General features: G+C 47.5%; 2 protein-coding genes across 5 annotated transcripts in view; one reads left to right on the top strand and one right to left on the bottom strand.

Moving 5' to 3' along the window:
- On the bottom strand, positions 1–8,449 carry FGFR1OP2 (FGFR1 oncogene partner 2). 2 transcript variants are annotated; one of them, XM_083181092.1, is made up of 6 exons: positions 8,203–8,449; positions 6,234–6,372; positions 3,868–3,985; positions 2,705–2,847; positions 2,319–2,432; positions 1–1,130 (listed from the first exon to the last, which is right to left on the bottom strand). In XM_083181092.1, coding segments are annotated over exons 1-6 (657 nt in total). In that variant the 5' UTR covers positions 8,205–8,449; the 3' UTR covers positions 1–989. The 2 variants fall into 2 exon arrangements, with proteins under 2 accessions (XP_083037218.1, XP_083037219.1); XM_083181093.1 differs by having other exon boundaries at positions 8,176–8,447.
- INTS13 (integrator complex subunit 13) overlaps positions 8,246–21,248 on the top strand; it is a 21,012-nt gene continuing 8,009 nt past the window's right edge. The window contains exons 1-10 of one of the 3 annotated variants that reach the window (XM_083181090.1): positions 8,246–8,710; positions 10,715–10,945; positions 11,553–11,627; positions 12,538–12,740; positions 14,873–14,953; positions 15,062–15,152; positions 15,388–15,516; positions 15,692–15,715; positions 20,558–20,642; positions 20,979–21,065. In XM_083181090.1, the coding sequence (XP_083037216.1) occupies positions 10,721–10,945; positions 11,553–11,627; positions 12,538–12,740; positions 14,873–14,953; positions 15,062–15,152; positions 15,388–15,516; positions 15,692–15,715; positions 20,558–20,642; positions 20,979–21,065 (1,000 nt within the window). In that variant the 5' untranslated portion in view covers positions 8,246–8,710; positions 10,715–10,720. Of the gene's footprint in view, positions 8,711–8,827; positions 9,171–10,714; positions 10,946–11,552; positions 11,628–12,537; positions 12,741–14,872; positions 14,954–15,061; positions 15,153–15,387; positions 15,517–15,691; positions 15,716–20,557; positions 20,643–20,978; positions 21,066–21,248 lie in introns of those variants that run through there. The other 2 variants (XM_083181089.1, XM_083181091.1) reach the window with 2 other exon arrangements.

Consider the following 21,248-nt stretch of genomic DNA (forward strand, 5'->3'; position numbering starts at 1 on the left):
TTTCCAAATATATTTTTTTTAATGTGTTAACTACACAATGATTCATTAACGTCTAAAATAGTGGTAACTCTGAGCACAACTCTCTGACACAGTCACATACAACAGCAACAACAGAAATTGCGTATGGACAGTCTAATCCAGACATGTCCAAACTATGGCCCTCCAGCTGTTGTGAAACTACAAGTCCCATCATACCTTGCCACAGTTTTGCTATTAGGGAATGCTAACACTATTGCAAGGCATGCTGGGATGTGTAGTTTCACAACAGCTGGAGGGCCATAGTTTGGACATGCCTGGTCTAAGCCAACCATAAATAAAAACATCTTTCATTGCAGCCATCACTTACAACAGCAGGGGGAGCCATTCTGTGGGTCTGAACCAGGGAATATTCACCATAGACACGGCAGAGGAAGACCAGACGCCACTGTTTAGAGTCAGAGTGAGCGCCTCATTGGTACCACTACTTTCTAGCGAATTGATGAGCTACATCGTCATCGATACCTTGTGGCAACCAACAAAATGGCTGCTCCGATGCCACGTAGGTGAAAACTGAAGAAGTGATTCCTCCCATTGAACACAGAATCGCACGGATATTTGAAGGAATGTAATGACCATCTATTCTCTTCCATGACACTTCCTTCCACGCGATAAAAATATTTCACAATCTTCCTATAGATCTTACCAATACTTTTAAAAATAGCACTTTAGGATTTTCAAGTTTCCAAGCGAAAAATAGGTGTTTCCTGTACAATGCCCTATAAATAAATGCCGCCATCTTGCGCGAGTAGTAAAATAAAGTCTCCGATAGGATACAACACAATACCGACTGTTGCGTCTGAAATAAAGGAGAATTTTCGAGATCTTTGAGAAGATGAAATGTCAGTTTTCCAGTGTACCAGTAGGGGGCAGGAGAGTCAGTCTGAAACACATGTTCCGCTTGTCTCTGATCTGCAGACTCCAATGCTGAGGATGTGAGCTGGCTGGCGGCCTCAGCTCTTCCGGAGGCTGAGATCAGCGCTGTGTACTAAGACGGACAGGGACTGGTTATCCAGCAGCGCGTCCTCCTTCCTGAGGCTGAGGAACGATTCTCGTGTGATCTGCAGGATTTCCCGTAAGCCCTTGTTTTCTTGCTGCCAGGGGAGGGGGAAAAAAAAAACATATATGCAATAATTACAGGAGATACACAATATGGGCAATGACAAGTGAGAACACTGAAACGTCACAATGGAGCACGATAGACGAACCATGGCTTTTCCGGTGATGGCGGACAAGTCCAGTAATGCACTAGCTGCTTGAGGGGAGCTGGCGGTTCTCTGATTCATACTCACCGATGCAATTTCGCAACGGTGATGGACTGCTCATGGGAATATTCACTTATTCGCATGTTCAGGTCATCTGTGTAAGCGGACATGAAGACCTGTATAGTCGCCGGCCCATTCGCACGGATCAGTGCGGGTGTGGGGCCGCAGACTTTCTTCCCAGAATTCCTGTCTTTCTCATCACTGCCGCTTCACTGCTTGGGTGATTCATGATTTTGTCCCTGCACGCAAGCTGCGAATGGATGTTTATGCAAAACATCCATTCGTGGGCATGCGGGTGAAATGGGCGTAAGTGTTTCGGACGTTTGTACGGGCATCGTTTAGTTGACTCGCAAACCTGCAAAATTCGCAGCTCTCCGGGTTAATCAGTATGACCCCCTACATGTGATATGTACAGGTAACAATTGGTTAGAGACTTGTGGCTTCTTCTACTCTGTCCTTTATCTCTCGTTTTTTTCTTCTTCATTTGTCACCAATGTTTTGCTGCTCCTACCCGAATGTTCCAAAGAACATCCATAGAATTATCTGCTATTGTCTCCCACTGCTAGTGAAACCCAGAGAGGAGGAGGGCCCACTGCGCCGTTGGGATTTGTGCAAGTATGCAGGTGGGGGCGGGACAGTGCGGCAGAGGGGGAGCGGGACAGTGCGGCAGAGGGGGGCGGGACAGTGCGGCAGAGGGGGCGGGACAGTGCGACAGAGGGGGGCGGGACAGTGCGACAGAGGGGGCGGGACAGTGCGACAGAGGGGGCGGGACAGTGCGACAGAGGGGGGCGGGACAGTGCGACAGAGGGGGGCGGGACAGTGCGGCAGAGGGGGGCGGGACAGTGCGACAGAGGGGGCGGGACAGTGCGACAGAGGGGGCGGGACAGTGCGACAGAGGGGACGGGACAGTGCGGCAGAGGGGGCTAGAACATCAGTCTGTGTTTGGGTACCAGTGAGTTAGTAATTGCGATGTCCCGTTTGCCAGGTCAGCTGGGCGCACACAGACGGAACACATACCTCGAGGTTTAGGATTCGGTCCTGCTCCTGGTTACCGCGCTGCTCATCCATCTCGATTGCTTGCTGCATCACTGCGGTCATCTCAGTGATTTTATCAATGTGGCTTTGTAATTCCTAATAAAAATATAGGCATCCTGAAATGAGGCGCTGTAGGGGGTGTGCGCTGCTGTTTTAGCACAATCAGACCAATTAATGATGAAACACATAAATGAAACGGTTTTATTTTAGCACCGTGACACAAAGACATACAAGCAAGAACTGCCTAGCAACCCCCAAATATACACAACGCCCCCATCTCACTCATTCACTCCAATCAGTAACCCATCCCCTGCAGACCAGCGGCCTCTGGAGGACCCACACCGAGGACAATGCTGGTATCTGGGTACCTTGGAATGTTGCTCTTTCAGTTTCACAATTATCCCCGGATCGTCCTTCTTGCCGGCCATCAGCAGGCGGAACATCTGCTCCCTGTACTTGCTCATGATCAGCTCCAGCGCTGACTGGTGTTCTTTCAAAGAGGTGTGCAGCTCTATGAAAGAAATGTTTTACAATGCGCGTTGGATCGGATGGAGAAAGATATATTTAATGTGTAGGAAACTCAGCTAAGCACTGTGTGTGGGCTTCTCGTTACACAATCCAGACGAACTATGAAATATAATAAAGGTGGGTTAATGTGTACCAGATATGGGGCCGGCTGTAATGATGCTGAAAGTGTGGTTTCCCGGACGCTTTTGTAAAGCGAAGAACATTTCCATGCAAAAACATGCTCGTATAGGGTTGCCGTTTTGCTTAAAAAAATTAAAAAAAATAAAAAAAAAGGCCTGAATTTATTCGGGAACCCACACCCCTGGCCAACTCAGGAGTCAGTACATATGGCCCATGGTGTTTAATATAGACAAAGGAAAGCAGAATATTTACTGTGTTTGGGAGCCAGATTGACAGTATTCCCAGTGAGTGCTCATGTATATGGATGCCTATAATCCATAGGGGCATGGCTGAACACACTAAAGGTCCATACACACTGGGTGATTATGCCCAGCGATGATCGCTATCATTGCTGGGGGTAAAGCCGCTCAGTGAATACACACTGAGCGGATTTCCCTCTGCCCGGCGCCGCCAGCGGGGAGAGGACGGGTTTGCATAGTGCAGGGCTATGCAAAGCCGCTCATCAGCTGGTAATACCAACAGATGAGCGGCTTTCCCGGCGATGATGCGGGAGCGCGAAGCAGCGCTCACCACTAATCGCCGGGACATACACACTCAGCCGCTCAAACTTGGTGTTTTGAGCGGCTTTCAGCTCAAAGTCGCCCAGTGTGTATGTGTCTTTAGACGTAAAGTAACTTCACGGGGTATATTTACTATGGTGTGGGTTTATAGAAGCAGAGCCCATAGCAACAAACCAGATTGTACTTATTATTTAATTATCACCTTCTACAATATTATAGCTGGAATCGGATTGGTTGCTATCATCTATAATCCTGCACCTTAGTGAGAAAATAACAAAGCCTCTATCACGCAGATCTCGGGAGGGAGAACCCCCAGCACTGACCTTTATTCTCCTGCTGCAGTTCTCTGATCTGCCGGTTCTCCTGCTGGATCCCCAACACCAGTGTGGAGCGCGGTCGGTGCCTGGCCACCTCGTTCAGTTCCAGGATTTCCTCCTGATACTGCAACCAAAACAATCACTATATAGATGTCACGATTAGCCAGATTACACAGATTTTTGTGCTTTATGTGGAATTAAAGGTCCATTCACCGCGGTTACTCTGGCAGCAATTTTCTAGGTTAAACAGCAGCTGCTGGTTCTCTGAATAACTTTTATAAGAGTTTTCCCGGTACTTGTGTATTATCTGGGCGCCCGATCATCGAACCTTAAAATCGCGTTGTATCGCATTGCATACAATCATATTGCATGCGATGCGATTTTATGCGATTTTTATATGTACAGGAACCCAGATGCCTGTTTCATATGTGAAATGGCCCCCCAGACCCTGTTTTTAATTGTATACCCACCCTGATGGCTAAATGCCCCCCATTGTTAACGCCACCCCACTATCAACGCCAACCCGAAGCGTGGCGAGCGCATCGGTACGCGTCCTCCGACCTTTTTATACCCCCACTATCCACGTCGGCGTGGAGTTGATTCTGTATAGTGTAGTGAGCGCAGCGAGCCACCGAGCCCGAAGCGTGGCGAGCGGACACGAATTACATGTGAAGTAATACACGTCCGCTTGCCACACTATATATAATCAACTCCACGCAGATGTGGATAGTGGGGGTATGAAAAGGTCGGAGGACGCGTACCGCCACCCCTCGTGGGCTCGCTGCGCTCGCCACGCTTCGGTTTGCCGTTGATAGTGGGGTGGCGTTAACCAGGGCTATTTTTCAGCAGGCTCCAGCAGGAACTGAGGCCCTTATTCTAGTTCACTCTTTCTGACAAAATATTTCTTAGATGGACAAAACCATGTGCACTGCAGGTGAGGCAGGTGTTACTTGTGCAGAGATAATTAGATTACACCTGCCTCACCTGCAGTGCACATGGTTTTGTCCATCTAAGAAATATTTTGTCAGAAAGAGTGAACTAGAATGAGGGCCTCAGTTCCTGCTGGAGCCTACTGAAAAATAGCCCTGGCGTTAACAATGGGGGGCATTTAGCCATCAGGGTGGGTATACAATAAAAACACATATGAAACAGGCATCTGGGTGCCTGTACATATAAAAATGGGGGGCATTTAGCTAAAATCGCGTCGCATCGCGTCGCATTGTATACCATACAATAGCATACAATGCGACGCGATTTTGTCTTCAAGGGAAATTGCGTCAAATCGCGTCGCATGCTTTCGGTAGTGGCATACAATTTCAACACCGGGCGCCCACATAATACACAAGTACCGTTTTCCCATTCAAGGCTTCCGTCTGTGCATTTCAGCCATGTCACAAAGACATTGAGGGCTCCTTCGCCTGGAGCTGATCAGCACAGTGGCAGAAAGCCGCTCTGCCTCTGGTGCCAAAGTTGGTGTTTGTAGTGCTGTCTGTTCTGTACCGAGCAGCCACTGATGTGAAGGTGTGAGTGCGGTTTCTATACAATGCAGCTCGTATCCCCCATGCAAGATGTTTGTGGCTAATAGGATTTCCCTCCTAAGCTCCATACACACTAGATGAGTTTTTAGAAGATAGCTCTCAAAAGGGGGCTTCTGAGCAACATCATTTCAAACCTTGTCCAGTGTGTGTGCTCAATATTGTTAATGATGCGCATGGTGAACGTGCCCGCCCCCCCCCCCCCCCCCCCCCCCCCCCCCATCATTCATGAATGATATCATGCAGTGTGTATGTGCTATATCGTTTGACCAGTGGCACCGCCGATATAGATGCTAATCAGCCAGTGCTTATGGGGCTTTAGATTTATGTTCTAAAGAAATGACAGAGTTGTATCATTATCTGTGGACGACAGCACATACATTTCTAGAACGCCTTCCTATTAACTGTATGCATTTCTGAAATTTACTATTTGCAGCCATTGGGAATTCAGAACATGACACAGGCAAGGGCTGGGTATCTCCCCCACAAACAGGCTGTTTCACCCTGTGTGGGACTCATCAGTGCAGGATAGAGGTACTGCTATTTGGAAAGTGGTGGCATAGAAAAAAAAAAAACCCGCAAAGCTCAATATAAATGATGCAGTATTGGTAAAGAACTCGGTGAGGTGATAAAGTGTCTGGTTTTTATCACCGGCCAATCAGCTCTCAACTGTGAAGTTACAGGCTTGTTTTGAAAAATGACAGGTAGAAGCTGATTGGCCGGTGATAAAAACCAGACACTTTATCACTTCACCGAGCTTAATAAATCTACCCCTTAATGAGTTCATGTTTTCCCCAAATTCTCTGTGGTCCCTTCCCAATGTGTAATTTAACCGACCTGCTTCATAGCTTCTACGCGTTTGTTGAGCACCGTTGTTTGCTCAATAAGGGACTCAGCAGCGCCATCATGTTCCCGTAACCTCTCCACCAACGATCTTGCGTCCGCCAGAACCTTCTCAATTGTACAACTCATATTCCTGCAAAATCAGAATCATTCCACATGTCATGGCTAGGAGACACTCAGACATTGCTATAGAGGTTTATGTTCTGCGTCCTCTGAAAGGTGGGGACATTCCGCTGATGCTTCCTAATATTACTCTGCCTTCTGCCATGCCTTTATGTTCCTGAGCACAGCAGTGTCAGGCAGTGAGTGCCCAGGGGGTAAGCTGGCTGAGACAGATAAGGATGTCGTGGCCAGCGGCAGGAGGAAAGCTCAGAGAACGGAGCATATTTTAAAAGGCGTCAACATGACGGAGATTGTCCTGTCCTGAGGCTTCTGGTGAAGCCACAGATAGTCCATGCATTTCACCCCAACTGTGCATATCCCCAATAATGGATATACATAATCCAGTAGTCTGGACAAATATCTTGTAAGAAGATTTTTTTTAAATGAAAAACAAAAAGAGATTTGTATTGTATACAAATGTATATACAAAGCATGCCCCCCCCCCCCCCCCCCCGGTGCATCACGATGGCCACCAATATATAAACTATATCAGCGGGCGCCACATGGCACCTTGTTTACACACCTTATGTATTAAACTAGTATTTCTAGTTTTCTCCCTAAAAATGTAAATCTGAAAGTTTTTTATTTATGTATTTAGCGATACATTGAGCATAACACGGTAGGAAGTGTATACGCCCACAAAAGCACTGACCACACCCACACAGCTCCCCCCCCCCCCCCCCCTTCTCTGTAAAGGCCCTTTAAAAATGTCAACCCCAGGCCCATGTTGCCCTTAAGCGGGGCATTGTGTGAGAGCAAATAGACTGTTACAGTATTTGTGTGTCACAGTGTTTGCTATATGGCTGCCCTGAGTTCTGCTTTCTCTCAGTTATAACGATATATACATGTTTTGTGAGTTAGAGAGCATATAGTTAGCGGTAGAGCTGGGTTGGGGCAGATAACTGGATCCCTCCCTATCAATATAACTGAGAGAAAGCAGAACCCAGGGCAGTCATATAGCAACAGTTACTGGAAGGGTCTGATATCAGGTGGCGTTGGGATGGAGCTGATGCCGGGAGGGTGGGTAGTCATGGGGAGGGAGGTGGATTTGGGGCAGTTACGGGGAAGGGTGTCAGGGTTAATGTTGCATGGGGAGGTGTGGTTGGGGCAGATATTTGAAGGTTGGGGTGTCAGGTGGAGTGGGGTTGGGGCAGTTACTGGAGGGGTGTTATGGGGATAGGACAGAGAGGTGGGGTTGGTGCTGGGGTTTCAGTTGGAGATGGGATTGGGGCAGGTACTGGGAGGGTGGGATGCCAGGAGTAATGGGGCTGGGGCAGGTACTGGGAGGGTGGGATTCCAGGGGTAATGGGGCTGGGGCAGGTACTGGGAGGGTGGGGTGTCAAAGGTAATGAGGCTGGGGCAGGTACTGGGAGGGTGGAGTGTCAGGGGTAATTGGGCAGGTACTGTTAGGGTGGGGTGCCAGGGGTAATGGGGCAGGTACTGGGAGGGTGGGGTGCCAGGGGTTATGGGGCAGGTATTGGGAGGGTGGGTATCAGGGGTAATGGGGCTGGGGTGGGTATTGGGAGGGTGTGGTGCCAGGGGCAATGTGGCTGGTGCAGGTACTGGGAGGGTGGGGTGTCAGGGGAAATGGGGCAGGTACTGGGAGGGTGGTATGTCAGGGGAAATGGGGCAGGTATTGGGAGGCTGGGGCAGGTACTGGGAGGGTGGGATGTCAGGGGAAATGGGGCAGGGGCAGGTATTGGGAGGCTGGGGCAGGTACTGGGAGGGGCCCCTCGGGCGCTGGACTGGTCAGTCCTCCCACTCCCCAGGTTACCGGTGCTCGGTGGTGCCTCCCGCTTACATCCGGGCTCTCAGTCAGCGGCGGAATTGTCGCCTCCCAGCGACTGACGTCATCAACACGGGCCGCTGTCAAGGAACGCGATCAGTGCGTGACAGCCGGGCTGCGCACGCGCAAACAGTGACACGGAGCGGGCACCCGCGAGCCGTCGTCGCCTCTCAGCCCTGTGGTCACCGTTACTTCCCGGGCGTGTGACACCGGCGGGACCTCCCCTCTCCTATGTATGACATAGCGCAGCGCGGGGCCCGGGTGTCAGTGCGCCTGCGCCGTTCTCTCACACAGTGACGTCGGGGGATGTACGGAGGCCGGCGGGGCCAAGAGGAACGGGAGCGCGAAGTGCCCGGCGGCAGCAGCAAGTAGCAACAACCGCCGCCGATGGAGGGGGGCCCGGCCGGCGGCCTGTGAGGAGTCTGCGGCTGCTGGGGAGACGGTTAGACCGGCCATGGCGGGGATAGAGCTCTCCCCAACTGTGTGACAGCCCCAGAGCCCCCTCCCCGGGCTCAACCAGCAGGTGAGGAGAGTAGGGGCTCATGCTGGCTAAAACTAGCCCAGTATTATTTATATCTATCTATCTATCTATATATGACAGCAGCAGGTAGTGGACCAACGGCGCTGACATGTGCAACTACTCCAGCCAATTTAGAAGAACTTGGTTGATTTAGCAAGTCAGCACTAAATCCAATTTTTAGGACTGCAGCCTCCTCCAAACTCCCTGGACTCTGGGAGTAAGCAATGGATCTGTCAAAAAAGAGGACAGGAGGGGCGCTCCATTGTGCATAAATGACAGTTTTATTAAAATGATCATAAAACCACTTTAAAAAAAAAGAGACAAACAATTGCTTGTACCATAAAAAAGAACGCTGTGGGCTGGGTACCACAAGGCTTTTGTATATACAACACGACCCGGCAAACTCCTACCAGCCGTCCGGAGCACTATCGCCAACCAGGATCACCCACTGGGAACACCGATGGTGAGAACAGCGTGTCGTTGGAAGCTGTAGGAACAGAGGCGTGCAGGGGAGCCGGGTACACGAGGCCTGTGACATCTGCTGTGTGTGTACCCGGCTCCCCTGCACGCGAACCCGAAGCGTGGCGAGCGCAGCGGTACGCGTCCTACGACCTTTTCATACCCCCACTATCCACGTCGGTGTGGAGTTGAGAATAGAAAGTGTGGCGAGCCCCGCGAGGGGACGCGGACACCTGTGAAGCCCGTGAGGGGACGCGGATACCTGTGAAGGTATCCGCGTCCCCTCGCTGCGCTTGCCACGCTTCGGGCTCGCTGTGCTCGCCACGCTTCGGGCTCGGTGGCTCGCTGCGCCCGCCACACTTTCTATTCTCAACTCCACGCCGACGTGGATAGTGGGGGTATGAAAAGGTTGTAGGACGCGTACCGCCGCCCCTTGTGGGCTCGCTGCGCTCGTCACGCTTCGGGTTCGCGTTGATAGTGGGGGTGGTACAGCCTCAAAAATGCCAGTTGAGGGCCATTGAACATGTTTAATACTAATTCCAATGCATTTGGATGCTTTTCAGTGCAAAATCGTATGCGATGCGATTTTTTTGCATACGATGGGCATCGTGGGAGCCGTGATACTCCAAAAGTACCCTAATAAGTCTGCTACACAAAACTAGGTGTCCCCTGTTACATATTGGTGCAGCCAGATTACGTCTATACCGATGGTATAGACGCAATCTCCGTTCTAGCAATAGCTGTCGATGGTAAATATTTCCACTTCTGCCATTGATGGTCGCTGTGGGCCCGATGGTTTTCCTTCCCTACTTACAGGGACGGCCGCCTTTGCTTTATAGCAGACTCTGCTGTCAGTCAGCAGCCCATCCCTGTACGCCAGTCTATCCTCATAGGCAGGCAATCTGGCTACCCCTGTTCTCAGGTAGGATCGGGACAGATTTTTGGAGCCCCCTCTGTTAAGTACGAAGCCAGGTAAACCTAACAGTTGGTTCATACACATTTAAAAAAGGTATCTTGCACCTCTCGTTCCTGACATGGACTGAGTCTCTTCTGTGTGTGCATGAACCCTGATGACTGAGACTATCGATTGTCCAGCATCACGCGATTTACTACCTCTGATGATTCGCATCACTGATGCCTTTAACAGAGGCCGCTTCGATGGTCAGCAAAATGTGGAAGTGAGAAAAGAGAACCTGTGACGTTATGTGTGAACTCTATAGAGGGGATGTAATTGGGGAGGATAGCTTATAACCATTTGGAGACTAGAGGAAAGACTTGTGCAAGAGAGGGCGTTCCCACCCTGCGGCATCCCCTCCCACCCACAAGACTTTCCGCTATTCCCCAAACCTTAGAACTCCGCTCTCATCATATTCCAGAACCAACAACCGCACCCAGAGTCTGATTTTAGTTCAGCTTACCACCATCTTTTTGCTATGGTCCTAATTCTGCTGTTGTATCGGTGACATTTGCGTTCTCACAAGCTTAATGCTATGTACTGAATGTAAATGTTTCAGTTGTGAGACCTGTTTTTTTTGTCCTTGATTGCAGTGCAAGATGAAGACGTTTTCTGAGTCTCACAAGACTGTCTTTGTGGTGGATCACTGCCCCTACATGGCAGAGTCCTGCAGGCAAAATGTGGATTTCGACATGTTAACCAAAAACAGGACTCAAGGGATCATTCCTCTGGCGCCGATCTCCAAATCGCTATGGACGTGTTCAGTGGAGGCATCACTGGAATATTGTAGAATAATGTATGACATATTTCCTTTCAAGAAGCTGGTAAGGATTTGGTTCTGTGGGGGGGGGGTGTATTTCATGATCTGATTTTTTTTTGTCAAACTTTTTTCCCATTGTTTGTCCATCCCTAACACTCCAGACAGTTTGCAGTGTAGCAAAGGCTGCTGAGTGGCATGCTGGGACTTGCAGTTCTACAACAGCTTTTTTTTTAGCTACGTAGCATAAATCTCTAGTTGCGGTCATTAACATTGTGTTAACAGAACCTTAGCAAAATGCTTTAAGTTGGGACGGTATCCAATTAGCTCCGATAAAATAACGATAGCGAAAAACTGGTGTTTTTCATGATTTTTCCCAATGTTTTACTGGTATTTTATAAACATGCTATCCATTTTAGATTGCCCATAAAAAAAATCGACTGGTGTTTTCCCTGGCGGCAGACTGCTTTCACGGATTTTGAAACACAATTGCGCACGTTTCAACGTATATGGGATAATTCGATAGCTCCCGGCGAGACGACATTTACCCGCAGTCACGAGAAGTTGGAAAAACCCCTTATATTATTAAATTATTTATTTGTTACTCTGCAGTGATTTATTTAGAATTTTACTTCCTTAAGAAAGTAAAATGGTTTTGTGTGTTCATTTTGCAGGTGAATTTCATAGTTAGTGATTCCTGTTCCCGAATATTGAATTCATGGACTCATGAAGACCAGAATTTGGCAGAGGTAAAGGTTTAATTGTGTGTCATCAGCCGAGATATAAACTGATTTACTGACGGATTGAAGGAAGTAGAGATGGATTGATGTCAGATAGGATGAGGTTCTAGTAGACCAGATGGGAGATGATGAGGGTTTATATAGGGATTTTGATTGCATTTTGTATAAGAAAAGGATCTACTTTAGCAATAGTTGTCAGGTGGTGATGGCAAGAGGGGGAGTGAGACTGGATATGTGAACAGAGAGGGCAGAGCCAAGGGTGACAATCGGACGGTAGGCTCAGGATACTAGGAAGCTGTGTGGATGGCGTCCGAATTCAGACTTATTTTTTTTTTTTTAAAGCGACAATTGTTTCCTAGGCAATACCATACCTTGTAAATGATTGCTACACTTCATAAAAATATCTGACCTTGGCCGGTGAACTCGGATGCCTTCTATCCCGCCGCGGGAATCTTTTTAAAGTCACAAACAGAATTTTAAAGCTTAAATAATGTGATTGTTCCAAATTTTTATTTAATTTTTATTACTTTTTTTTTTGTAACTTTTGTGTAAATGACAAAGTGAAGCCAACATTGATTTTCTGTAGAACACAGCATTATGCAGATTTCCGCCTTTTTTTTTTGTCTTGGAAAATGTTAATCTTTTAAATATATGTTCCCAAAGCTGCAATTGAATTGGCGCGTAGAAATCACAATCGGGGGCTGTGTTTACTAAGCAACAGGTTTCCGTGCCGCTGACCATTTGGTGGGTGGTAATATAATATTGAAAGCGTTGGCTTTGCCGATAAGAGATACAGCAGAGGGCTGGTTTGGGGTCTGATCCCTTTGCTCTGCTGTCTTAAATGCTATTGGCAAAACTGCTGAATGTTGGCGTTTGAGTCCTAGTCGATTACTATTTTTTTTTTTTCTATTTTTTACAGCTAATGGCGGCCTTGGCCTCGATCGGACCTCCCAATCCCCGCGCAGACCCAGAGTGTTGCAGCATCTTGCATGGGCTTGTAGCCGCGGTAGAAGCCCTGTGTAAGATTACAGATCATCAGCACGAAATGAGGACTGCGCTAATGGAGAACGCAGATTGTGTCGCCAACAGAGGCCGTATAATCTGCCTCACCAACGCCAAAAGGTACAGATTCATAGCATGGTACATATAATGGCTTGTGGGGTGGTCATTAGCCGACTGATCGGACACCTGTTGAGTGGGTGTATTACAGATTAGGGTATAAAAGTAAGAATTGTCAGCCATTACGTAGGATTAACCTTCCTCATACATCTAAATTCAATATCCCATGCAGTGCTAGATACCTGACATGAAAGGGCATTATATGGTCATTGGGTCGACCACTGATGGTCGGCATCGTTAAGGTTGACCATAGCATTCGGTTGACAATCAAAAGGTGGATGTGAGTTTTTCATGTTTTTTTTTTTTTTTTTGAGCCAACATGTGCCGACAGGCGGTACTTCATGCCCTACCATCCACTAGGTCGTGGTGGGAGAACAGAATAGTGTACTGAGCGCAGCGAGGCACCGAGCCCAAAGCATGGCAAACGCAGTGAGCCATGCCACGGGGTGGGGTACTCTTTGATGGTGACCATGTTGACTTTGTCGACATTCGGGACAGATAAACCATGACAAACTCATGTCGGCATTTTGACTGTCAACCCAATGCTTGTGTCAAACTTCCAACCCTGTTGACCTTAGCCATGTCAATGTTCAGTGGTTGACCCAATGACCAGGGTCATTGCTATCTTTGGTCATCATTTATTTATTTTTTTGCCGAAAATGCATTTTAGTTGCAACACAATGCGACCAGGTCGCCAGAGAAGATGATTAATGTGATGTGACACCCGTGATAGTGTGTGCTGCTGTATATGGAGCAGAACAGAATTCGTATTGGCAAAAGCTGCGGCTGCTGCATTGTAGCACGTTGTGCACAGATCAGATACTTGGTTACACGTGTCACCTAGAACGCTGCTCAGTGCAGTCTCCATTGCATTGGGGCTTTCAGTGTGACTGCAGAATAAATGTGGGAGGGCAGATCTGTGTCTGGTCAGTAAGGGGACAGGGTACACGTCTCAGAGGTCCGAGGTCTCCTGTAGAAGGGAGAGACTGATGGTGATATCTGCTTTTAGTGTACCCTCTAAAACACTCTTCTTTCCTTTTTTACAATCTATTTATTTCTAACATGGTAGTACAATCCTGTGCCCATTCAGGTGCCCCGTTCTTACCCTACAGAGTATACCCCGACTCCACCTAACCACTCCCAAAACTTCTGACGCCCCTGGCTGCTCACCAGTCTGTATTCTAAGGCAGGCATGTCCAACCTTGGCCTTCCCGCTGTTGTGAAACTACAAGTCCCATCATGCCTTGCCACAGTTTTGCAATTAGGGAATGCTAAAACTATGGCAAGGCATGCTGGGATGTGTAGTTTCACAACAGCTGTTGGGCCACAGTTTGGCCCATGCCTGTCCTAAAGCTTGAAAAGTGGGGATGTCTCCCATAGCAACCAATCAGATATTAGTTATCTTGTCTCTATTGCTTCCTAGAAAACAATAGTGGTTGCTATGGGCAACATCCTCTACTTTTTATTTGTAAAAGGTTTAGAAAAAGTACCCCACCCCTAATCTGAATTTTGTGTATTCTCACAACCTATCAGACTGACCTGGCCAAATAGGTTTTTTCTCTTGTAGTTAAGCCTCATAGATCCATGGATGGAAGGTATTGTTAATCAATAAGACAGACTGAGGTTCTCCAGGCATTCTGAATGTACCAGTAATGGGAGGTGGTGCATGCTGGGGCCTGTAGTTCATCACTGCTAGGGAACCACAGGTTTAGCCATTTGGCTTAACTTCAATTCCTGGTCCTATATAGAAAGTTGGCCTTGGTGACAGCTGTGTTCATCGGGGCTGCAAGCTGATGGCAGCTTTAACATCAGGTACAGACCGCTCCAGTGGCACTCTGAACACAGAGCCAGTCGTGAACCAAACAGAACTCATGACCAACAGCCAATCGGGAACCGCCACTGCAATGGCTCCTGATTGGTTGTTGGTCCGTGAGCTGGGATTGTCTTGTGTCTCCTCCAAATGTGAAATGCGGCTGGCGCTTTCTCTGCTTGATTGCTACCCAGTGCTCCTGATATGATCAGCTGGTGGCACCGATACACCCCGGGCAGTGGGGGCCCTTTAATTTCTGATGGTAACCCTGGTGTCCTCCAATCTCCTCGTGTAATCTGTATGTGGGTCTCTCGTGTCTTCGCAGCGACAGTCATGTCCAAATGCTGGAAGACTGTGTCAACGAGACGATCCACGAACACAACAAGCTGGCGGCCGGCTCAGACCAGTAAGTACGCCGTCATTCACGTAGGAAGCCAGCAAACCCTTCCTTTGTACATAGCCGCAGTATACCGGACGATATGTGCTCTGACTAACCATCGCTCTTCTCGTCAAGCCTCATGCAGATTCAGAAATGCGAGTTGGTCTTAATTCATACGTTCCCAGTCGGTGAAGACAGCCTTGTGTCCGATCGGCCCAAGAAAGAGGCAAGTTCTCTCTGTGATCGACTATTCTGCCTAAAACCGTCCTATAACCTATCTACTTGTGAGATGGAGATGAAAGATTCCTATTAAATCTGTTGAAAAGGCTCTCTTACGTGTTCCCTGTAATAGAACCACCCAGGCAGTGATTTCCCTTAATGACGTGTATTTATCTGTCTGTAAGGGGAGGTATAGTAATGACGGTTAATGGTTCTTTTTGATTGCTTTCTCCTCTCTGCAGCTGTCGTCCGTACTGACGAGCGAGGTACACAGCGTCCGCTCCGGCCGGCACCTCGCTACCAAACTGAACCACTTGGTACAGCTTCATTTTGACCTGGCGTCCACCACTATAACCAACATCCCCATGAAGGTAAGGCCTTCTGACCTGCCCCTGCTGCCACGCCCGTCTTAACTTTTTATTTTATTTCTAAACTTTTTTTTATTTTATTTTTTGATGTTTTGTATTTCTTTTCTCTTTCTTTTCTTTTTTTTTTTTTTCTTTTCTTTTTTTACTCTCCATATCATATTTTTCTGTTTTTCACTAGCCCACACTCAATGTCTGTGATCAGGTTAGTACATTTTGGAAACCGCCTACCTCCACAGCCAGCGTTCATAAGGACAGGATGTGTTGCAGGACACAATTGGCTTCCCGCCTACATTAAGAAAGTTATCTCCCCCCTTCCCCCCTTCACCTTCTTCTGTGCTGCGTCGCCCTGTAGCTGTGTAGATCTTTCTGCCCTCCCGTGTTCTGTGATGTTACATTTGTGTCTTGTTTGTCCACTTTATTGCCCACCAGTTGTTCCGTATCCTGGAGTTGTCCCGTGGCCTCCAGCGACGTGTCTAACCCGTGCTCTGAGCCGCGTGGCTTCGCTGCTTTTGTACAACTAACTGTAAATGTTTTGTACTGCCTGACCGGGACAGTTACCTGGTGTTCTAAGAACGCCCATATAGATCTCCTTCCCACCCAAAATCTTCCTTTTCTGTTTGTGTGTTCCCTACCCTGCTATATGTATAGCCGTCATGGCTTAAACCATATTTCTTTAAATATATAACAGTTTGTTTTTGGAAACTTACAACTTTTCTTTTATCTCACAGATTTACGAGATGTTCCTTGGAAATTCTAGCTAAAATGCACTTTTTTTCCCCATATCAAAGAGCTTATTGCAATTTTGACAGGTGTGTGTGTGTGTGTGTGTGTGTGAGATTATACACACTGGTTACCAGTTTGTCAAAATGATGGAATAGCTTAACGGTAATATCCGCGCTGGTGACTCTGTGCCTCCGAATAGAGCAACACTTGGATTGCGTCGTTTGACGTCATTTATTTGGCACCCAACACACTTGAATCCCCTCCATAGAGGTGAGATGCAGTGTTAGCATTTTATTATGTAGAATATGTAGGGCTACAGTTTATGGAGACATCAATTTTGTAGACTGAAGATTCATCAGGGCCCATTTATCATTGTACATATGCTGCTGTTTCCCCCGAAAATGGGTTAGTAGCAAATATAAATTCTCCCTGGAATATATCCCTCAGTTCCTGAATGCAGCAGCATCTCCTAGACCACAGGTTCTCAAATTCGGTCCTCAGGACCGCACACAGTGCATGTTTTCCATGTCTCCTCACAGAATCACAATTGAAATATTTAGCTCCACCTGTGGATCTTTTAAAATGTGTCATAAGTAATGGGTGCACCTGTGCGTCTGCTGGGTGACCTGGAAAACGTGAACGGTGTGTGGTTCTGAGGACTGCGTTTGAGAACCCCTGCCTTATAGGTTTCTGTGGGGGAAGCGATGCTGCCGATTACAAATCTTTGGCCTGGAGCTACTGCCATCTGAAAATTCTACTGGGAACTAGTGTTATCACTGAGGAAGCCATTTTGTGCATCGAGCCATTAAGATAATATAGATTTAGCAACTTTTCAAAAAAAAATTAAAAAAACATTACCATACAATTCTAAACTCTCAGCTGTTGTGAAACTACACATCCCAGCATGCTCTGCTACAGTTTTGCTATTTGACTATGCTAAAACTGTTGCAGGGCATGCTGGGATGTGTAGTTTAACAGCTGGAGGGCCAAAGGTTCTGTGCTAAAGTGATCAGCGGATTCCTTGGACTTTTTCTCTAGTCTAAGCTGAATGCATACAGTACTATAAGATTATCTGTCCAATCATTCTGGTTGGAGCGCAAATCTGGTAATGTATGGGAGCAAATGACAATCAACCATTTTCTCCCAAATGCCAGATAATGGGCAACAATGATCATTTGGAAACCAAACTGATTTAACCATTTTGTCTAAATTTCCATTTTGGGCTGTTTTCCAGTTTTTAAGAGCAAATGGTCAATTGTCATTGACTCCTATACATTACCAAATGTTTGCTCCAGCCAGAAAGATTGGACAGATAATCTAAGTGTGTACCCAGCCATAGTCTTGTGGCATTGTGGGAAGCAAAATAACTGTGGGGTGGGGGGTTGTTTGCTGTTGGTATGAGGAGGAATAGTGTGTATGGTGGGAGGGGGAGGCATGAGGAGGAATAGGGGGTGTTAAGTGAAAGGGGTTTCAAAGAAGGAATGTTAGGGTGGGGTATAGTGGGTTAGAGGAGGAATGGAGGGTTGGGGGGGATATGAGGTCAAAAGGAACGGAGGGGTGAGAGAGGTGGCCAGGGAAGGGCTGGGGTAATAGGGGTTCAGGTGTGGGGGGGATAGGTGGTGACACGAGGAATATATGGGGGGGGGGGGATACTCAGGAGGAATAGAAGGGTTGGAGAGAAACTGACAAGATTCAGGAGGACTATCTCACCTATAAAGAGCAATGGTTTCCCCTAACGAGACACTTTGGGGAAGCAATCACAAAGAAGGGAGAGAAACCATAAATACCAGTGACTGTGGTAATCTGGGTCCTACCATCCCCACCTACGTCCCCGGCCGCGGCCTCCCCATGGCTGTGTAGAATGTGAGATCCATTGCAGCATCACCAGATAAAGACCACATTCCCCATTATTGGTAGAGGTAATATGTTGGTCTGGAGAAGTCCGGCCAGATGGAGCCGGCGGAGGAGTTTGTGCCTTGGGTTATTTACAGTACATCTTCAGCTTTCTTTATTTTAATCCCTAAATCTGGTCGGTCCAACCCCAGTCACACTCTACATATACAAATTAGCCAAGACGCAGGGTTATGGCTTTTGCCTTTCTTGGAACAAGAGGGAGAATTACAAACAAAGTCAAATAATGGGATTATTTTAAGATAGGGGATACTGGAGCACAATAGAGTGTGGGTGATGGGATTTGGACACTTTGATATGTATCTATGAAACACTGGCTCCTCCCCTTATTACCCCTGTTACCTTATTGGACCCTGAGTGGGGTTGTTATGAAGCGGCCTCTGAAGGACGGGTACGCTTAGCAGTCCCTTAACTCCAAACCTGGCATCTTTAGATGCTGAAGTACTGAGCCTGTAGAATTCTGTATATGGGTGTACAGAAGACCAGAGAAAGCATCAGAGATTGGGCAGGAGGCAGGTACCACACTGGGCCCTTCTGAGAACCAGGACAACCATGAGCCAGTCCAGTGCTGGAGGCGATAGGTAGATCGGATGGAATTTCCTTCAACCGACACAGTATTTGTTAGAAACTCATTTGCTTCCAATATCCTGGACCAGAAGCTCTCCATCTTGATACTTAACCAAGACGGTCTTCTTGACCACATCTATCCAACATCTCATAAGCCTCCTGGGTGCAGGGAAATCATTAGGAAGCCACAACCCAGTATTGCATCATTGGGTGTTGATGGCTGTTTGCAAGAAATGTTGTCCGTGGACTAGAACATTGCTGGACATTTATCTGGAGCTTTGCAAAGACTAATGATCTGCCCGACTTTTGGCTTCTGTCCCTGGCCCAAAATTCACGCTTTTTGGAGAACGAGCAACCCTAAGGTGCTGTTGTCACTACCATCAGCGGAGTGATAGACGCACCTTTGCAGACCGTTTTGCTGGTCGCTAGTGTCATGTGGGATATCCTGGAATGCAATTTGCACCATCTCCAAACGTCGGAACAATCTGTATTAGATACTTTGTGCAAAGATAGGACCAGCGCACCATGAAGAGGTTTTTATAATTTCGTAATAAACCCCTCTTCTGAACATAATCCAGAGCAGAACTGTCCACTTGGAAGGTGGTGTCGTTGGTTTTTTGAGCGGTTGGTATCATGGAGTTCATAAACTCCTTTCTATCATACTGACCTCAAGGACTCCACCTTGAATCTGCAAACACAACATTGGACGTTCAGGATCGGTGTAGGTCAAAAGAAACCATCTTCCCGGACAATGAAGATATTTGAGTTGAACAAAAAAATGGTACAGGGCTTAGAATAATTACTACTGTGGACCAAAAGACTTTTAGTCACCAGGAAGACCAACCGTGACCAATCATCTGGGCAAGGAGCTCAGCAGATCTTCAACTTCCCTCTCCCCAGGCATCTGGTAGAACGGAACCACTGGTGACGTAAAGAGAAGCAGACTTGTCCCATCACAGGATATCATGGATGGGCTGCCTACCATTCATTCAGGACACCCATCTGCTCAAGCCTCTTCATAACTTCTGTAGTCCTCCTTTAGGCTGTCTGAATCCTTGCCTTGCTCAGGATCTTTTAGGTCTGAGGTCACGGAAGTTATATTACTCAGTTCAGGATTGAATGTGGCCACCCCAGAGTATGGTAGAAATTCCACAGTGAGGAATTGGAGTCCAAGTCTTAAGAGAGAAGGCACTGCATGCTGTGACCAGTCCTAGCCTCAGTAAGCCCCAAATTTAGGAAGAGGCACAATGTCCGTACCTCTGTGGCCTGCTCCAGACATCGTGTCTATGCTGGTCTAAGGAATATAAATGTAAAGCAATTAAAAAGCTAGCAGCCATTCTTATTTTGGCCTGTATCGGAAGCCATAAGCCAAGCACCCCGCTTCCATATACAATATAAAGGAACTGAAGTTCAGAGCAGCCAATGGGAGTACATGAGGGAGGAGCTTTGGAAGTAAATGTGAAAGTGCATGTTCTTCTTTTCCCCGGAGGTTCAGTGTCCCCCATGGAGGAGAGATGATTTCACTGGCGCAGAAATCCAGAAAACATGTAACCCCATGATCTGGACTGGCTTTTTTTTTTAGCCTTTTTTTTTTTTTTTTTGTGCCACACACGGCTTTTTTACAACAAAAAAATATGAGACTTGGTGCATGTGACATGGGGAACCTGTTACAGTTTCACATGGAACCACACCTGTAATTGTTGCAATACGCTCCGTTACCTAGTTGCAACTTTATATTTTAGCCTGAATTTCCTTGTACCACACACAGAACGTCCCCAGTCTTCTGCCTGACTTTGTCTTTGGTTTCAGCGTGTCTCTGTTTTCTGTGTTCCCACGTATCAAGGAAGAACAACACGCTAACACCTCCGCCAACTACGATGTGGAGCTGCTCCACCACAAGGAGGCGCACCTCGACTTCATGAAAAGTGGTAAGCTCTTGGGACTTTTGTCGGTATATCGCCATTCGTAGCTGGGTTGTAGCGACTATAATCTGTCAGATGGTGGCGCTGTTAGTTTTTGATGTGCTATGGAGTTATTGAGTGTAAGCATTGCAATTTTTTTTAAACCTTTTTTTTTTTTTTAATCTAATTTAATGATATAAAAGTGTAAAAATGTTTGAATATACCCTTTTCAGTTACAAGGTCACCATCTGTTTTTAAACACCCCCCCTATGTGTTTCCAAGCACAACAAGATAAATTACAAAGTAATTAGGTATTTGGTGCAGGTAGCAGTGTATTCCCATTGTGTATCTCTTGTCTATTAGGAGATGGGCACTTCATTAACACCAAGGAGCCCTCACTGAAAGAGACGGTTACACTGAAGTGGTGCACGCCAAGGACAAACAGCGTGGGTGAGTATAGAGTGTTTTAGCTATGGGATGGTGTCTGCAGGTGGGGCTGCCTGGGCGGGGGCGTGTCTGCAGGCGGGGTTGTCTGGGTGGGGGCGTGTCAGCAGGTCGGGTTGCCTGGGTGGGGGCGTGTCTGCAGATGTGGCTGCCTGGGGAGTGTCTGCAGGCAGGGATGCCTGGGTGGGG

The sequence above is a fragment of the Crinia signifera genome, chromosome 4 (assembly GCF_055691185.1).
Source record: "Crinia signifera chromosome 4, ASM5569118v1, whole genome shotgun sequence".
Lineage (NCBI taxonomy): Eukaryota > Metazoa > Chordata > Amphibia > Anura > Myobatrachidae > Crinia > Crinia signifera.